The 16,404-nt window shown below is 39.5% G+C and overlaps 1 protein-coding gene across 3 annotated transcripts; it reads right to left on the bottom strand.

Annotated features, from left to right (window-relative positions):
* Positions 1–205: 205 nt before the first annotated feature.
* On the bottom strand, positions 206–16,128 carry stx3a (syntaxin 3A). 3 transcript variants are annotated; one of them, XM_037780555.1, is made up of 11 exons: positions 15,734–16,125; positions 6,635–6,709; positions 6,408–6,507; positions 5,889–5,963; positions 5,637–5,707; positions 5,161–5,269; positions 5,007–5,080; positions 4,260–4,394; positions 3,515–3,625; positions 892–1,011; positions 206–505 (listed from the first exon to the last, which is right to left on the bottom strand). In XM_037780555.1, exons 1-10 carry the CDS (start codon positions 15,761–15,763, stop codon positions 922–924), a joined length of 870 nt encoding a protein of 289 aa, XP_037636483.1. In that variant the 5' UTR covers positions 15,764–16,125; the 3' UTR covers positions 206–505; positions 892–921. The 3 variants fall into 3 exon arrangements, 2 of the variants coding, with proteins under 2 accessions (XP_037636483.1, XP_037636484.1); XM_037780556.1 differs by lacking the exon at positions 892–1,011 and having other exon boundaries at positions 209–505; positions 15,734–16,121; XR_005208242.1 differs by lacking the exons at positions 206–505; positions 892–1,011 and adding an exon at positions 3,838–4,081 and having other exon boundaries at positions 15,734–16,128.
* Between the last annotated feature and the right edge of the window lie 276 nt (positions 16,129–16,404).

The following is a 16,404-nucleotide window of genomic DNA, read 5'->3' as shown; positions in this document are numbered from 1 at the left end:
TCTTCTAGGTTGATTCTTTGGCATCGAATGAAATGTTTAGTGACACTGGAGTGACGTTATGATCAGTTATTCTTCAATTCCCTTTTTACAATAGGTATTGTACCTCGGGTCAGCTTCAGTCTCATTTCCTCATTTGCAGCATCCTCAAACTGTCCTAAGCCACCTGACGGAGTGAAACAGGACCCTCACAGACCAGGAAGGACGGTTCTGATTGGACAAAAAAGTTGTTTATAATTATCACAAGTCTCGTAGTTCTTCTTTTTTTCCAGAGGTCAAATGTAACACTTGTCCTTCAGGGTTTTTTTTTTGTTGAATATCTGCAGGTTAAATATGATCATATCCATATGGAGTGATCACTCTTTGGCGGGCTGACGGAGGATAGGATGGAGTGGATGATGATGATGATGGTAGCAAAACAGCAGTCCTGTTATAGTGTCTGGGTGAGGATGATGATGAGGATGATGACAGCAAGCACAGCACAGACTACACCGATTATGATCATCTTCTACAGAGAGAGAGAGAGAGAGACAGAGAGAGAGAGAGAGAGAGAGAGAGAGACAAAGGGAGATTAATGACGGGGGAACATGAGCGTTGAAACGAGCCCACAGACCAAACATCAGCCGAAACTGTATCTCACTCCTACCACTGCTTTGTTTGTTCAGCAGTAACCAGAGGCAAGTGCTGCAGAATAGGAGAAAAACACACACACCCAAGAACTTCAAATGCACACAAACACACCTCATGTAAGCCCTGTGGATAGAAAGAAAACACACACACACTCACAGAGAGCACCTGAGGAAAAGAGCTAGCGAGCAAACCCTTTTGCAAAACATGCTTCATACCCACACCCATTTTGGTGCTACAGAGCGTATTTGCTCCAGAGTTACTCACCCTCCGCTCTCCTCTTATTCAAATAGCTCATCAGCTTTTCTTCAATCCAACTGATAACCCGATTATGAGGGCTAGTAAGCCCACCAAGACCAGCACAACCACCACTATTATCACCATTTTCTGTTGGGAACAACCAATTACACACAGTACCATCAGGACCATTCTCAGTACAACAATTATAGAATCTACTACTGTGAGTTATATGGTAGTTTTTGAATGAGGGAATATGTACATTATACTGTATGGCAACAATTGCTGTATGAAATATCATGAATTGTCCTTGTAGCTTGGTAACCACACACTCAGTGGACCATAAAGTCTGATAAACCAGTTTTGTCTCGGTGCACCAGTGTTGACTTTATGTGAACTTTATGTGAAAAATATTTTCACACACGTGGTTTGACAGCCTGAAGCGAACGAGCAATATCTTAAAACACAGGTAAAACCAAAGAATAACGCTGCAGCCATGAGCCAGCTGTAAACAAAGACAAAGTTAAGGTTAAAGCTGCAGAGAAAGAACAGAGAGAGAAGAGTGTATGTGTGTGTAAGCAGGTGGGAGAGGGTGGTCTTGCTTCTGGTTCTGGGTGCTGGGTAGGTCACTGGTTTTCAAAGCACAGGGATCACAGGCCAAAGGGTGGTGGGGGCTCAGGAACAGAGCAGGTACTGTAGGAGGGTTAGGGGTCATCACAGGTGGGATCAAGGTGAAGATCAGGGTCTTGATGGTGGGGATGGTCGTCACGTTGTCAGGCAGGTTTCCCAAAAGCATCTTTGTGTTAAAGAGGAATTTTTTTCCAACTTTCATAAACTAACTGAGCGTTTAGATCGAAAACAGCCCTGTCTTTAAAAAATTGGTGGAGGCGTGTTGTTTTAGGTACCGGCGACACTATGATGGCCAGTTTAAGTAACAGATCCATGAGTTTGAAGGGTAATCAGACGCTACACAGCAGGACAGAAATTTACCACTGTTTAAAACTATTTATAGGGCGGCACGGTGGTGAGGTGGTTAGCACAGATTCAAACCCGGCTTGGGGCCCTTCTGTGTGGAGTTTGCATGTTCTCCCAGTGTTAGCGTGTTTTTTTTTCCCGGGTTCTCCGGTTTCCTCCGGTTTCCTCCCACAGTCCAAATACATGCAGGTTAGGTTAATTGTTGACTCTAAATTGCCCGTGGGTGTGAATGTGAGCGTGAATGGTTGTCTGTCTCTATGTGTCAGCCCTGTGATAGTCTGGCGACCTGTCCAGGGTGTAGCTCGCCTTCGCCCAATGTCAGCTGGGATCGGCTCCAGTCTCAGCAATAACAATTAACTGCTGCTCAATACTGTCAGGAAGCAGGGGGCATCTTTGACTTTGACATTGGCTCAAGGTCACCAGAATAACATGGACTGAGATACTTAATCATATTCTGATATAAGGCCAGGCTTGTGAACTTGAATCTGACTCAATCTTTGTCCTGTGGCACCAAATTCATTGCATTTTATTTTGTTCTATTTAATTCTTTTTGCTATTTAATCCCTAAGATTGTATTTAAATTTGACCAGCATTGATCTCAGGGTCATCGCTGTTCTATTTTAAAAGATAAAATAAAACCCTTTCTGTTGCTTTTGGGAAACCGGACCGCTCCTCCTGACTGTGGTAACTCACACGGCGAGCCTCTTGCTGAAACTTTGCAGCTTTCTTAGTGTCTGCTACGGCACGCTCCACAAATCCCACCGACTGGTCCATGTTGCTCTCAATCCTGTCAATCATTCCACCCTAACATGGGGCACGGTGTCGGAGGTGACGAAGAGCAACGAAAGGAGATAAATAAAAACAACAACAAGAGAGAGAGCGAAACACAAAGCGAAGCACACAGAGTGCAACAGTTGTGTGTGACTGGCGATGTGTCTGCAGGGCGAGGATCTGTATGCACACTGTGTTGTTTAAAGCTCCAGTAGGCAGAACGCTTTTGGTATCATTGGGCAAAAATCCATAATAACCTTTCAGCATATTGTAATTCAAGTGTTTCTGAGAGATGACTTCTGCACCTCCTCATGACTCTGTTTTCAGGCTTTAAAAAATCTGGTCCGTGACGGAAGACTTTGACCAATCACAGGTCATTTCAGAGAGAGTAAGTAAGTATTTCTTCAAATGATCTCAACATGGCTGCATGGTCACAGACTTTCTCTTTTTACAGCTAAACAGTACACTACAAGATGATTCTGGAAACATTTGAGGTGAGAAATAGGCATTACAGTAACATAATATTGATTCATATTTGATCGGCGCTGCCTAGTTTGACCGTTTGATCAGAGTCCACGAGTGATTGACAGCCGGCTCTCATAGACGGCAGCTGGACGGCAAACTCCAGCTCAGCTCTGATTGGTTGTTTTCATCCGGTCTGTGAAATCTTGCAGATGCCATTAGGACAACTGGAGGTCACAGAGGCACATGCTTTTCATGCCTGTCTCATGCACTACTGTCAGGATATAGTGACCATTTTATAAAAATAACTTTTTTAAAATCATATTTGCTCCAATTTTATCCACTGTAGCTTTAAATGTGTCAAACTGTGTCTAGAAAATAGGCATACACACAACAGGAAGAAGTCACAAGCAGACTGGTGCAGCAGTTGGCTAAATTACATTACCTTGCGTGCTTTGGACTGATGCTTTATAGCTTTTTTGGTCTGCTCCTTAGCCTCTGTTACATGGTCCACTGACTTGGATACATTCTGCTCTATGTTGTCAACTATGTCACCCTGAAAAACACACAACAATCAATAAGATACAGAGCAACACAAGCAGAAGAACCTTGGTTTAAAGTGACAGCTTTTCTGGGAGAAACATTAATTTACGTTAAATCTGAAAATTTATTTTGGAACAAACATTTTCAAACTAAAAGCTGGAAATAATAAGGGTTAAGAAAACAAAGAGTTTTGCGGGGAAATCACACAACATAAACAGCCCTTACCTCAAACAAGCTTTTCCCTCAGAAAGCATGGTTCAAGCAGTAAGAAATATGTGATTAGACTTATGTGTGCATACAGTGACTGACTGATCAACAATATGTGACTTGTATTCATTCTAGTGTGATGTCTGCAATGACGCATTATTCATACATCTTACTAAATGCATTTGTGTTGGTTCCATCAGTGTTGGGGTGATGAGATGGAGGTGGCGGTGAGAATAAAGAGAGGTGTAAGAAAAGCATGGAGCTGGAAAAAGAGGAAACAGATGCAGATAGGTAGTCAGACCACAGCGGAGACAGGAAGAGAGACAAACAAGAGAAGAAGAGACAGGATTGAACACAAAGTCATGGGAAAAGGTTTAGAATGAGTGAATAAATGAATGAAGTAGATGAAGTAATGGGCAGATGGACAAGGAGGAGCATACCTGGCTCTCCACCAGCATGGCGATGTCTACAAACATATCGTGCAGCTCCTTGATGCTGCTTTCCAGACGGACAATGTCTTTGTGTCTGGCTTCGATCTCACTCAGGGCTTGTTTAGAGATCCCAGCGTCCACAATCTGTGGAGAGGAGAGGTTTAATGTTGCCACTCAGGACCAGGTCAGACAAACACGCACAACAACAAAAAAAGTCTAAATGTGTCACATTTAATATTTCATCTTTATTTCTTCTGATGAGTTTCGGTTTAGTTTGCTAAAACAAGAAGAACTGAAAATGATTCCGTCTCATGGTGAAATGTGTCACCGTTGCTTTAAAACGGCAATGACAGTGAATTTTATTAAAGCTGGTAACCAGTGTAAGCTCCAGAATAATTTGTAGATATAATGGGCCAGCTGTGTCTCAGTAGGTAGAATCCAATAATTGCATGGTTGGTGGTTCGATTCCCGGCTCCTCTGGTGCTCAGTTTCTCAGCTGTTTCAAACAGCTCAAAATAAGCTTGTCTGTTAGTTACTATGTCAAAGGAGGTTTGGAGCACTTAAGAAGGCACAGGAGAGCAAACTGACTTTGAGTCCAACAGGCCAAATCACAAGCACAGCTAATCTTTAACCAGTTGATACGAGGCACTTTGAGTTTTACTGAGCAACTGACCGATTGGCTTTTTCTCAGTTCTACCACATCACGATCAGTGTCGAGGCAAAGTGGATGTTAGGATGCTGTACACACGCACTTACCCCTGCAGTAAACACAGCAGAATTGCCGCTCTCCAGCATCTCCTCCAGTTCCTCATCTGTTGTTGCTTTTCCGGCTGGAAAGGAAAGGAAACAAGTTAATGACTTTAAAGAAGATCGTGTGGGACCATCACATGACTTCATGGCCGTCACTCACTGATCTCTAGTTGTCTCTGAATACGTCCTTTACTCCTCTCCCTGAAGTCCACCTGGGCTTCATTATACTTTGTCATTACCTCCACAAACTTCCTGGACAGCACTGCATGCTGGGAGACAACAAGATAAAAATGAATTAGCGCAGAAGTCAGGCCTGAGACACATCTCTGACAAATGTAAAACATCCATTTTTATGTCAAAGAGAAACACATTTTTGCTTATGTTTTACATAATAATAATAATAATAATAATAATAATTAATAATAATAAGTAAAATGATTAAAATGTGCTGTTGCAATTTCTGAATATTGAAACTGTTTTTTCTTCTCTTCCCCTTTTCTTTACCTTAACAATGTTCTGAATACATTGTACATTTTTAGCATTCATTCAGTGCTGAATCTGAATATGATCATACCCATAAGCCTTTTGAATTTAAATTTGGGAAAAAAAAGGAAGAAACTTCTGGACATCATTTACCTGTGATTTACGTATCCGAATGTCAGCCGACACCCTCTCCTGCTCCTCTGACTCCAGATTCCTCTCGATGGCTGCGAAGAAATCCAAACTACTGATTTATGATTCAGCTTTAAAATCATCTACACGTCACATCATTGTTTGATTCTCAAGCAACATTTCATAATAAGTCCATTAAACATCCCCATAACTCTCACTGACGAGCTGAGTGTGTATGTGTGCGTGTGTGTGTGTGTGTGCGGTAGGCAGACTCACTCTTGAGTTTGTTTCTTGCATTGTTGGCCATCTTCTTTATGTCGTTGGTGATTGCCTCCAAGTCATCCTGTGTTTCTAGAAAGGAAGAGACATGTGGCAATAGACAGTGTTAGCAATGGGGTGAGAGGAACACACTTATTGCAAGTACTAATAAACTGATAATGCTCTCAATTTGTATTGTTAATGTTTTTTGTGTGGACCCCAAGAAGACTAGCAACCACTCTGTGGAGGCTAATGGGGATTCAAATAAAGAATTTTTAAATACATAACATACTGATTCACTTTTAAATGAAAATCATCTGTGGCTTTTTTTTTTTTTAGTTCCTCTGAGCAAAAGTCTGATTTAATTCAATTTGGGACACAAAAAAATCAAGCAAATGCAGCTTTGTAAATAACATTAGGGTAAGGTTAGAAAAATATCCTTATTATGACCCTGAGGGAGTAGTTTGGGGTGAACACATTTGCAGAGGAGAGAAAAAAGAGGCAGGTACACAGGAAGAAAAGCTGGTCTCTTCTTACTCTGATCCGATGTGGGAGCAGACAGGATGACGGAGAAAAGCTTTTTGACTTCAGCCACGTTATCATCAATTTTATCAATACTGTTCCTGATGTCCTCAATCTGAAACAAACACACACCATGAATGTTAAAATGTTAGCAAATGACAAAAATGTTGACCTTCAACCATGTATTCCCTCATGATAAAACAACCCCCCACACACTAATACGCTGATAGTAACACACTGACCTGAAGGAAGAATTCGTCCATGAAGGCTGCGTTGTCCATAGAGATCTCCACCTCCTCATCATCTTGATCACACGTCTAACAGAGTAAAGGCAAAGTAAGTAAGTAAAGTCTTCTCAATATGTGTCTTTTTTTATATCACATCGAGTTTCTTGTTTCAAAGCCTTTTTAGTTTTTATGTGCAGCACTTAAATCGCCTGGTTGTTTGAAAGGTGCTCTACAAACAAACTTGCCTTTAGAGAAAAACACATAACAATCCAACAGCTGTACTGACATTTTTACTGTCAGTGCTTAGCCCAGATAAATATGCAGAATAAATACACCCTTTGTTGTTAACAATTACAGAGACATCCTGTTAAACAAACTAACCAAAACATGACTCCAAGCCATTTCTGTTTGAAACTCATTCACCTCCCTGTTTGTCTACATCAGACAGCATGTGATCCTGATGCTTTCTGGGTCTTTTCTGTGTCAGTTAAAGTTTTGATACCGGTGCCAATACAATCCCTGAGTTTCAGTTAAGGTACCAAAACAATATTTTTTTTCCAAGGCAGTAACACATCCTCCCATTATTTCGAATGTTCCCCCAATATATTGATAAAAAAAATAAATAAATAAAAAATGAGCCGAGCAGAAGCTGTTGCTCGACTGCTGTGCAGGTACAAGCAATGCCAAATACTGTCTCTCTATTTCAATACATTCAAATGTATTGAAAAGTGGAAAACTAGAATGTTAAATGGGTGTTACGTAGCAGGATTTTCCCTACCGATATAAGGCTTAGGCGCAGCACATAAGCCAAATGAATATAAAATCAATGCGGAGGGCATCAACACTAATTAAATTACTTTTACCAGATCTAATGGCTGTTAGCTTTATGACAAATTCACACCAGGCAGCAGTGAAGTGCAGCAATAAATACATTTTTCTGCAGCCGGGAGACGTGTTCATGTGTTTCAGGTGGGAAGAAATTCTTTGTAACACAGGTCAACATGTCAAAGGAGTCACAGGATCTGTTTACTGATTGGCTGTGGGTACTCTTTGGCAGCACTGGCTGGAGAGGAGAAGATAGGACCAGAGGAGAGGAGGAGAGAGAGGGATGGAGAGGAGGAGATAGGACCAGAGGAAAGGAGGAGAGAGGAGGAGATAGGACCAGAGGAGAGGAGGAGATAGGACCAGAGGAGAGGAGGAGAGAGAGGGCTGGAGAGGAGAAGATAGGACCAGAGGAGATGAGGAGAGAGAGGGATGGAGAGGAGAATATAGGACCAGAGGAGAGGAGGAAGAGAGGCTTGGAGAGGAGAAGATAGCACCAGAGAGGAAGAGAGAGAGAGAGAGAGAGGTCTGGAGAGGAGAAGATAGGACCAGAGGAGAGGAGGAGAGAGACGGCTGGAGAGGAGGAGATAGGACCAGAGGAGAGGAGGACAGAGGGCTGGAGAGGAGAAGATAGGATCAAAGGAGAGGAGGACAGAGGGCTGGAGAGGAGAAGATAGGACCAGAGGAGAGGAGGAGAGAGAGGGCGGGAGAGGAGGAGATAAGACCAGAGGAGAGGAGGAGAGAGGGATGGAGAGGACAAGATAGGACCAGAGGAGGGGAGAGAGAGGGCGGGAGGAGAGGAGAGAGGGCGGGAGGAGAGCCAGGCTATCTGTTTCCCCCTCTTTATGCTAAGCTAACCAGCTGCTGGCTGTGGCTTCATATTTACAGTACAGGCATGAGAGATCTTCTCATATCACTCATCAAATAATCGTAACCATTCCTTTAATTCTGTCTCAACACTGAGCAAGAACTTCGCCCATATAAAATACAGACAAAAATGAGCGATTAGTATTTAAAAGCAGGAAATTAAAGAATCAAAGAACAAGAATAAGTCAAAGAACAAGTAAATAAAACGAAGAATCTGACCAAGCATTCAATGCCATCGCTCAATAGATTTAGGTGAGCACTCGTATTGTGATTTGATACCCGGCTCTTAAAAACATAACCACAATCAATGTTATGCTCAAAAGGATCAACATTGTTTTGACTATTTTCATGTCCAAAAATACTGTGATTCTCCAAAAATGTTATTTCTGTTCAGGTTAGGAAAGCCCCTGAACAGCATTTAGACCGTGAACAAACCCTCACTAATGAAATTGCTTCCTGGTTAGCAGCTCAGCGTGCTACATCAGTCTGACCCTAATCAGCCTACACCTAATAAATTCTATCAGAGAGTTTCACTCTACTGCAGTCATAAACACGTCACAAGGTACAGTCAGTAAACACGGGGCAGTGCTGGTGAATATTGACACGGTGAAGGGCCGGGATGCAGGAACTCAACCTGTTTTTAACCGACTTAAAGAAACCACAGCTGAGGCACAGTGTAAACAGACGTCATAGCATGCTGGGACGCTGTTATGAGTGAAACAATGAGTGGAAAGGGACACTAAGCTCACTGTGTTCCCTCCCCTTTAGCTACTTCTGCATTTTACAGCAAATGTGTTTCCACTGAGCTCCTACAGAGTGTTGCTGGCCGACTAAACTCTGAACACATAGTAGTTTGTGTTTCTGTTTTGTAACGGGGGTGACGGAGAGTCTGGACACTTGACTTTCCTGGAGAAAGTCAGCCTGGATCAAAGTCAAGGCCTGGAAAATGTTAGCCGACACACCTGTCGGCTTCTCTGCTCTCTCTCATATCACCTGACTCAGCCTCAGTCTCTAAACTAGTCATCTGAATAGATATCTATCTTACGCTGCACTAGAATAAAGCTAACATAATTATTCCTTAACTTCCAAAAGAAACTGGTTTCTTATTGGGTTGATCAAATAAAACAAGCAATTTTAATACATGACACATTTTTGCTAATGATTAATCGGTCAGTTGTCAACTTTAAAATGAATCACCAACTATTTTGATAGTTGATTAACAGTGGTGGAAAGTAACTAAAGTACTGTACTTAAGTACAATTGTAAGGTACTTGTGCTTTACTTGAGTATTTCCATTTTCTGCTACTCCACTACATCTCAGAGGGAAACAATGTACCTTGTACCTTGTGGACATCTTTAGTTACTTTGCAGATTCAGATTATTAATACAAAATATAATCAACTAATAAATGATGATGTATTATCATAGATTAAGCTACCCAGCAGTATATAAAGTAATTAAAATGAGCTCCACCTTTACCAGCTGCAACATTAAAGTGATGAACACATTAATGCATCAATAAGCATAATCCAATAATATACATTATTCTGCATAATGAGTACTTTTACGTCGGTACTTTTAAGTGTATTTAGATACTAATAAAGATAAGTATGATTTTGAATGCAGGACTCTTACTTCTAACGCGTATTTATACACGGTAGTATTGCTACTTTTACTGAAGTATAAGGTCTGTGCACTTCTTCCACCACTGTCGATTAATCAGTTTGAGTATTTTTTTAAGAAAAAAATAGTTCAAACTCTCTGATTCCAGCTTCTTTATTATGAATATTTTCTGGTTTCTTTACTCCTCTATGACAGTAAACTGAATGTCTTTGAGTCGGGGACAAAACAAGACATTTTGAGGACGTCATCTCGGGTTTTGGGAAACACTGATCGCCATTTTTCACCATTTTCTGACATTTTATAGAGCAAACAACTAATCGATTAATCGAGAAAAAAATAATCGTTAGTTGCTGCCCTAGACATTTTATAAACAAAATGATTAATCGAGAAAATAATATAGCAGATTAATCGATAATGAAAATAATTGTCAGTCGCAGCTCTGCGGGGAACTTAATGCAACAGCATGTCGGTCTTTCTGTTCAAATGCTGAGTTTTAGACGCTCTTTAACCTTCAGGCCCTCATCTCAAATTTGAATTGCAAATGTAGCTATTTGGTTCAGGCTGCTGTAACTAACAACAGTTGTGAAGTAACACAGAGTTCCCTGGACAGACGCACTGTGCTTGTTTTTAGACCTCTCTGTGAGTTATTCATCGAACACACAGCTGCAGCCCTCTGGCCTCAACATTATGCTCCCTCACACAGCATTTCTGCAGCAGCGAGATAAGAACAAGCGCTCACTTCCTTCCAGTGTCTCTCAATCAGCAAAACTAAGGGGAAAGGGTGCAACAAAATGCTTTAACAAACCAAACAGACAAAAGGCCACACAGGAACTTACTTCTATATAACAACAGTTTGATAGTGACAGGAACAGTCAGAAAGAAGTCAACTTTTACAACCTTCCTCATTAATCTCGCCTGCTCATCACATGACTCAACCTATTACTGTCAGAAGCCGTGAGACCTGCTTTATCATTTCGGATCAAAATGTTACTCATAATACGTTAACTTTTTGATGTTTCTTACCACAACATGGGGGTTGGAAGTTGCTTAATGTGCAGTCAGTTCAACCCCGTTATGATTAGTTTTGAAAAAGCAGTGTGAGATTATCTAATGTTGAAAAGCCATGTGTGTGCTGTGGAAATAGATTTACATTAACCAGCATTTTGACAGCATTTTTTTTGCAACGCTAATGGACAATAACACTCATCCTCTAATCATTATTTTTTTAGAAAAATAAATAAATAAATTGTGAACAAAGTAGATTTAATGCCACACTGTGCAGCTGTGCCAAAATGTGTGAACCATGAAGCAGCAAATTTGATTTTCTCTCTCTCTCTCTTTACCAAAGTCGCCAAAAATGCTATAATCTCAAGCTTAGTTACATGCAGATTGTGTAATCGTCAAATAAAAGTAAGAAAAAGAGAGCACGCGCTGCACATCAGCGCACTAGCGATTGATATGTTGGCTTGTATGCTGGTTTGTTCCTTTTATTCAAATCACTTAATTACGCTTGTTCTGAATACAAAGCACCATATGTCATGTTGCATAACTCGCCTCAATAAGGCAACGACTAGACGGTTTTACACTGAAGCAGACATGGTGATCCTCTCGAACACAACAGACTGACTATAGCTCTCTTATATGAACACAAAGTTTTATTGGAGCCTGAATTATAAGACTGTGTTGTCCTGGTCTATCTGGAAAGTCAGATTAAATGTGCAACAGACACATGGCTATGACTATGCACTGGGGAGTACACAAACTGAGCTCATCCTATCAGCCTCTACACACTGCTATGGCAAAATACATGTTGAACATATATTCATACAAGCATAATAACTAAATGAAAAAAAGCCTAAAGTGACCTGCTACCTGTTTGATTTATTATCATGTAAAAAAGAAAAACACAACCCAGCAAGTGTGACTCCAATCATGGACACATTGAATGTCCAACCTCCTCCCTCACTATCTTTCCTGTGATTCCGTCATCGGAAAGAAACTGGGAGGTGATTAACGGTCAGACTTTGTCTCTTAGGATCATAAATGACGAAACACTACCGGACAATAACTTGAGAAAGATGTCATAATTTCAGTAAAATAAATATTATTCTTTAACTTTCAAATGGAGTTACAATGTTCCCTGGTGTCTTATTGGGTTGATCAAATAAAACTTGTCATTTTAATACATCAGACATTTTTAGAGCTGCAACAATTAATGATTAGCTGTCAACTATTAAATTAATCGCCAACTATTTTGATAATCCATTAAACAGTTTGAGTAATTAAAAAAAAAAAAAAAAAATTCTCTGATTCCAGCTTCTTAAATATGAATATTTTCTGGTTTCTTTACTCCTCTATGACAGTAAACTGAATATCTTTGAGTTGTGGACAAAACAAGACATTTGAGGACGTCATCTTCGGCTTTGGGAAACACTGATCGACATGTTTCACCATTGTATAGACCAAACAGCTAGGGCTGCACAATTAATCGAGGCATAATTATTTGTTAATAGCTAAATGTTTGTCAGAATACTATTTTAACTGAATTATTGTGGATCTGCAGAGATGTCCTGGCATACACATCATATTCTATAGATTTAAGAAAACATCTTTGTTTGGTTCAGATCCCCGCAGAAATCACACCATAATCATTTTAATATGTTTTTCAATGAAAATGAGAATAATGATGCAAAAAATGATCACTCCCTCTAATATCACAAATCATATTGCAATTGTAATATTGGTCAAAATATTCGCAATAAGATATGTTTTCAAAATCGTTCAGCCCTACAAACAACTAATCGATTAATCAAGAAAATATTCGACAGATTAAATGACAATGAAAGTAATCGTTAGTTGCAGCCTTTATTTTCCTATAATTTTTTTATGGACCAACCTTTAAAATCTATTTAGATTTATCAATAATAACAAGTTAGGCCTATTAGAAGCCCAGTGCACTAGATTTTCCCACGGGATGATTTAGGAAATGAGCCACTAACCACAACAGCAGCCGGGTCAGATTGACAGCAGCAGGGTGACAGAAGGCAAAATACTCCATCAGGACTTGTGTTAATGCAACTCTAATATCTGACAGGGGATTTAAAAACTCCACGTGCCACACAAGAAGCCATGTTGGTTCAGTTACGGCTTCCCCCATTCATTGAGCTGATATCTGAGAAGCAGTGTAACAACAGTAACTCAGCAGGCCTGAAGGACGGTGTCGGGAAACACTGAGCACACAGACCTGAAGAGACTTCTACTGAAAGCACATTTACATAAAAATACCACGAGGGAATTAGAAAAAGGACCCTGAAATACAGAAAACAGCTGTCAAGTCAACGCCAGCCTTCAATGAAATATTGCAAACATGGCTACTTTATCAACTTATGTTACTGGTATTTTATTTAAATGGTCTGAGCAAGCACAAAGCTTCATAACAGCGTGCAGTATAAGACACATGTGACCATATAGCTCCAGGTGAAACTACAATTCAGCATTTCCTGCTGCTCCTCTTTTCCTAAAGTCTATCAGGTGACACACGCACACTAATATACTGCCTAGATTACTGCCAGCAAGTTACACATTAGATAGAAAACTCCAGGACGTAAATAAAGGTGGTGGGTGAATGAAGATAAAGAGGAAAGATAAAGAAAGAGAGGAGTAAAGATTGGAAAAACACCAGTAGGATGGAGGCACAAGAGAACATATAGTTTTACACCTGTACACACATAAAGTATACAGTCGGCCTATACTGTTAACTTCCCAACAAATGACCTGCCCACTTCACCTCCTATCTGTACTTCCTTTCCTTGAAAAGAAGCCAGCTGTGTGAGATTACAGACGCCTGCGGGGGATACCGCAACGTTTAACACAGCAAATATTTGGCCTGCAGTTTCAGGTAGCTATGGCAACACATGGCGACTTGGGTTACAGTTGGATCAAGGCCTCAACTGTATTCATGTCATTAACTCAATTTTGAATGAGTAAAATATAAATACAATGGATGTTTGGTGCTGTGTAAGATTTGTAATCTGGCTGTGATGGTTAAATACAAAAGGTATAGAGGATTTTGATTCAATCCATCCCAACCGGAGATCCTGTGCCCATCTACAACTCTCTACTTTGACCATAATTAATATAATTTTAACACCTTAGCTAGTAATGGTATTTAATACTTAAAGATGTCCAAGGTGACGTCTTCAAATGCTTGTTTTTGTCTCACAAACAGCCCCAAACCTAACGATTTTCAATGAACACTGATATAAAACAGAGAAAATCTGAGTATTTTGACGGTTTTGCATGACTTCAACGATCTTAGTCGATTAATTACCTGCCAATCAACTAACTGAATAAACAACTAATCTTTTTCATCTATAATTGCATCTTCATTGACAATGAAAACAGACTATGGTCAGATTGCCCAATGCTAAGGCCAAGTATCAATGTGTATTTACAATAGGGTTGCAACTAACGATTATTTTCATTGTCGATTAATCTGTAGATTATCTATCGATTAGTTGTTTGGTTAATAAAATGTCAGAAAATGGTGAAAAATGTCAATCATTGTTTCCCAAAGCCCAAGATAACATCCTCAAATGTCTTGTTTTGTTCACAATTCAAAGATATTCAATTTAAGGTCATAGAGGAGTAAAGAAACCAGAAAATATTCACATTTAAGAAGAGTAGAGTCAGAGATTTTTGACTTTTTTCCTTGAAAAATGTCTCAAATCGATTATCAAAATAGTTGGCGATTAATTTAATAGTTGACAACTAATCGATTAATCGTTGTAGCTCTCATATACACAGGTCTACACATAATTTTAAAAGGAATTAAGAGCACTAATTTAAATATAAATGTAAAATGATATATTTACTGTACTGTCATTGTTGTTATTATATATATATATATATATATATATATATATCTTGTCCTAATTGTTTTTTTATCACTATTATGTAGTCATATTCTTTCTTTATATTAATCTTGTCTCTAGGTGGAGGCTTCAGATAAGCCCAGTGGGTTTTTTGCCTCTTCCTGCACTGTATATTATTCATTTATTTTGTTGTTATGTTGTATAGTCTTAAATTGTGCAAAACAAATAAACAAATATCTAGTGATACAACTAATAACCTACCAATTACAATATTGGTTATACATTACAATAGATCTCTGACACTTGATTGTCAAACCTTACCAATATGGCTGCCTGCATGTAAAGAAACAATGATGTCTGTATGACTGAATCACTTTTCCCGATAACATCCCCATTTTAAATCACTTTACCAACCTGCAGTGTTACTACATTCACCAGTTATGTCATCACATGGTTACACATACTGGTTCAAATGATTAGTATGTTATGTGTAGTGGAAATAGTAGAAATGTTTTTACTCATCTTAACCTCTCATACACAGGTCTACATCATATTAAAGGAATTAAGAGCACTAATTTAGACATACAACTTGTAAAATGATATTTAGTGATACAACTAATACCAATATTATAATTATACATTACAATAGATCTCTGACACTTGATTGTCCCACCTTACCAATATGGCTGCATGTAAAGAAACATGATTGTCTGTATGACTGAATGACTTTTACCTATAACATCCCCATTTTAAATCACTTTACCAACCTGCAGTGTTACTACATCCACCAGTTATGTCATCACATGGTTACACATACTGTTCCAAATGATTATGTGTCATGTTCTAGTGGAAATAGTAGAAATGTTTCATTAAGTCTCATTTCTTCAGACAGTATAAGGAAACTTGACATTTCCTGGACACTACTTACCGCTTTAAGTTGCTCCAATCGGTCCTTCATGGTTCACACGGTGAATTTAACACCTTTAAACCAAAGAGATGACCACAATGTTGTGTGAAAATGGCTCAAAAACTAGTCCCAGTGTGTGAATTCCTCCGCCGGTAAGAAAAACACTTAAAGTCCCCAGAAGAAGTCTTGACAGAGTTATCTGGAGAAAACTACTTTTTTCTCAAAAGAGACGTCTTTCCGTCGTTTTTCCATACAATATGGCTGCTGGGGTTTATAAACCAGTGTTTTTTCTTCGTAAATCTCCTCGCCCAGAGGATTAAAACAACAGTTGTGTGGAGCCGTTTAATCTGCTGTCCGTTGGCCAGTAATCATTCTAAAACGCACTTCTCTGACGCTCACGCATGCGCAGAGGAGTCCGTGTCCTCTGAGATGAAGCTACGCCCATGAGCCACCTGCAACCGGTGATGCGTTCAGGTGTTGTAGGAATGATCCCGACTCTACTGCTTAAAAAACAACGTTAACATCGACTTGCCAGATGATAAAGTCATTTAACTTGGCACTTTCAACATGCTGTCAATTAGTAGGTTGCCTGTAGGCTTGTATATGTAGTAATTACATTTAACTGCAGTTTCATATTCCACAATTTATTTATGAATTCATTAATGTATTCTAAATGATAATAATAATAATAA

This window comes from Sebastes umbrosus, chromosome 9, assembly GCF_015220745.1.
Source record: "Sebastes umbrosus isolate fSebUmb1 chromosome 9, fSebUmb1.pri, whole genome shotgun sequence".
Classification (NCBI taxonomy): domain Eukaryota; kingdom Metazoa; phylum Chordata; class Actinopteri; order Perciformes; family Sebastidae; genus Sebastes; species Sebastes umbrosus.
This window is presented reverse-complemented; position numbering and strand designations above follow the sequence as displayed.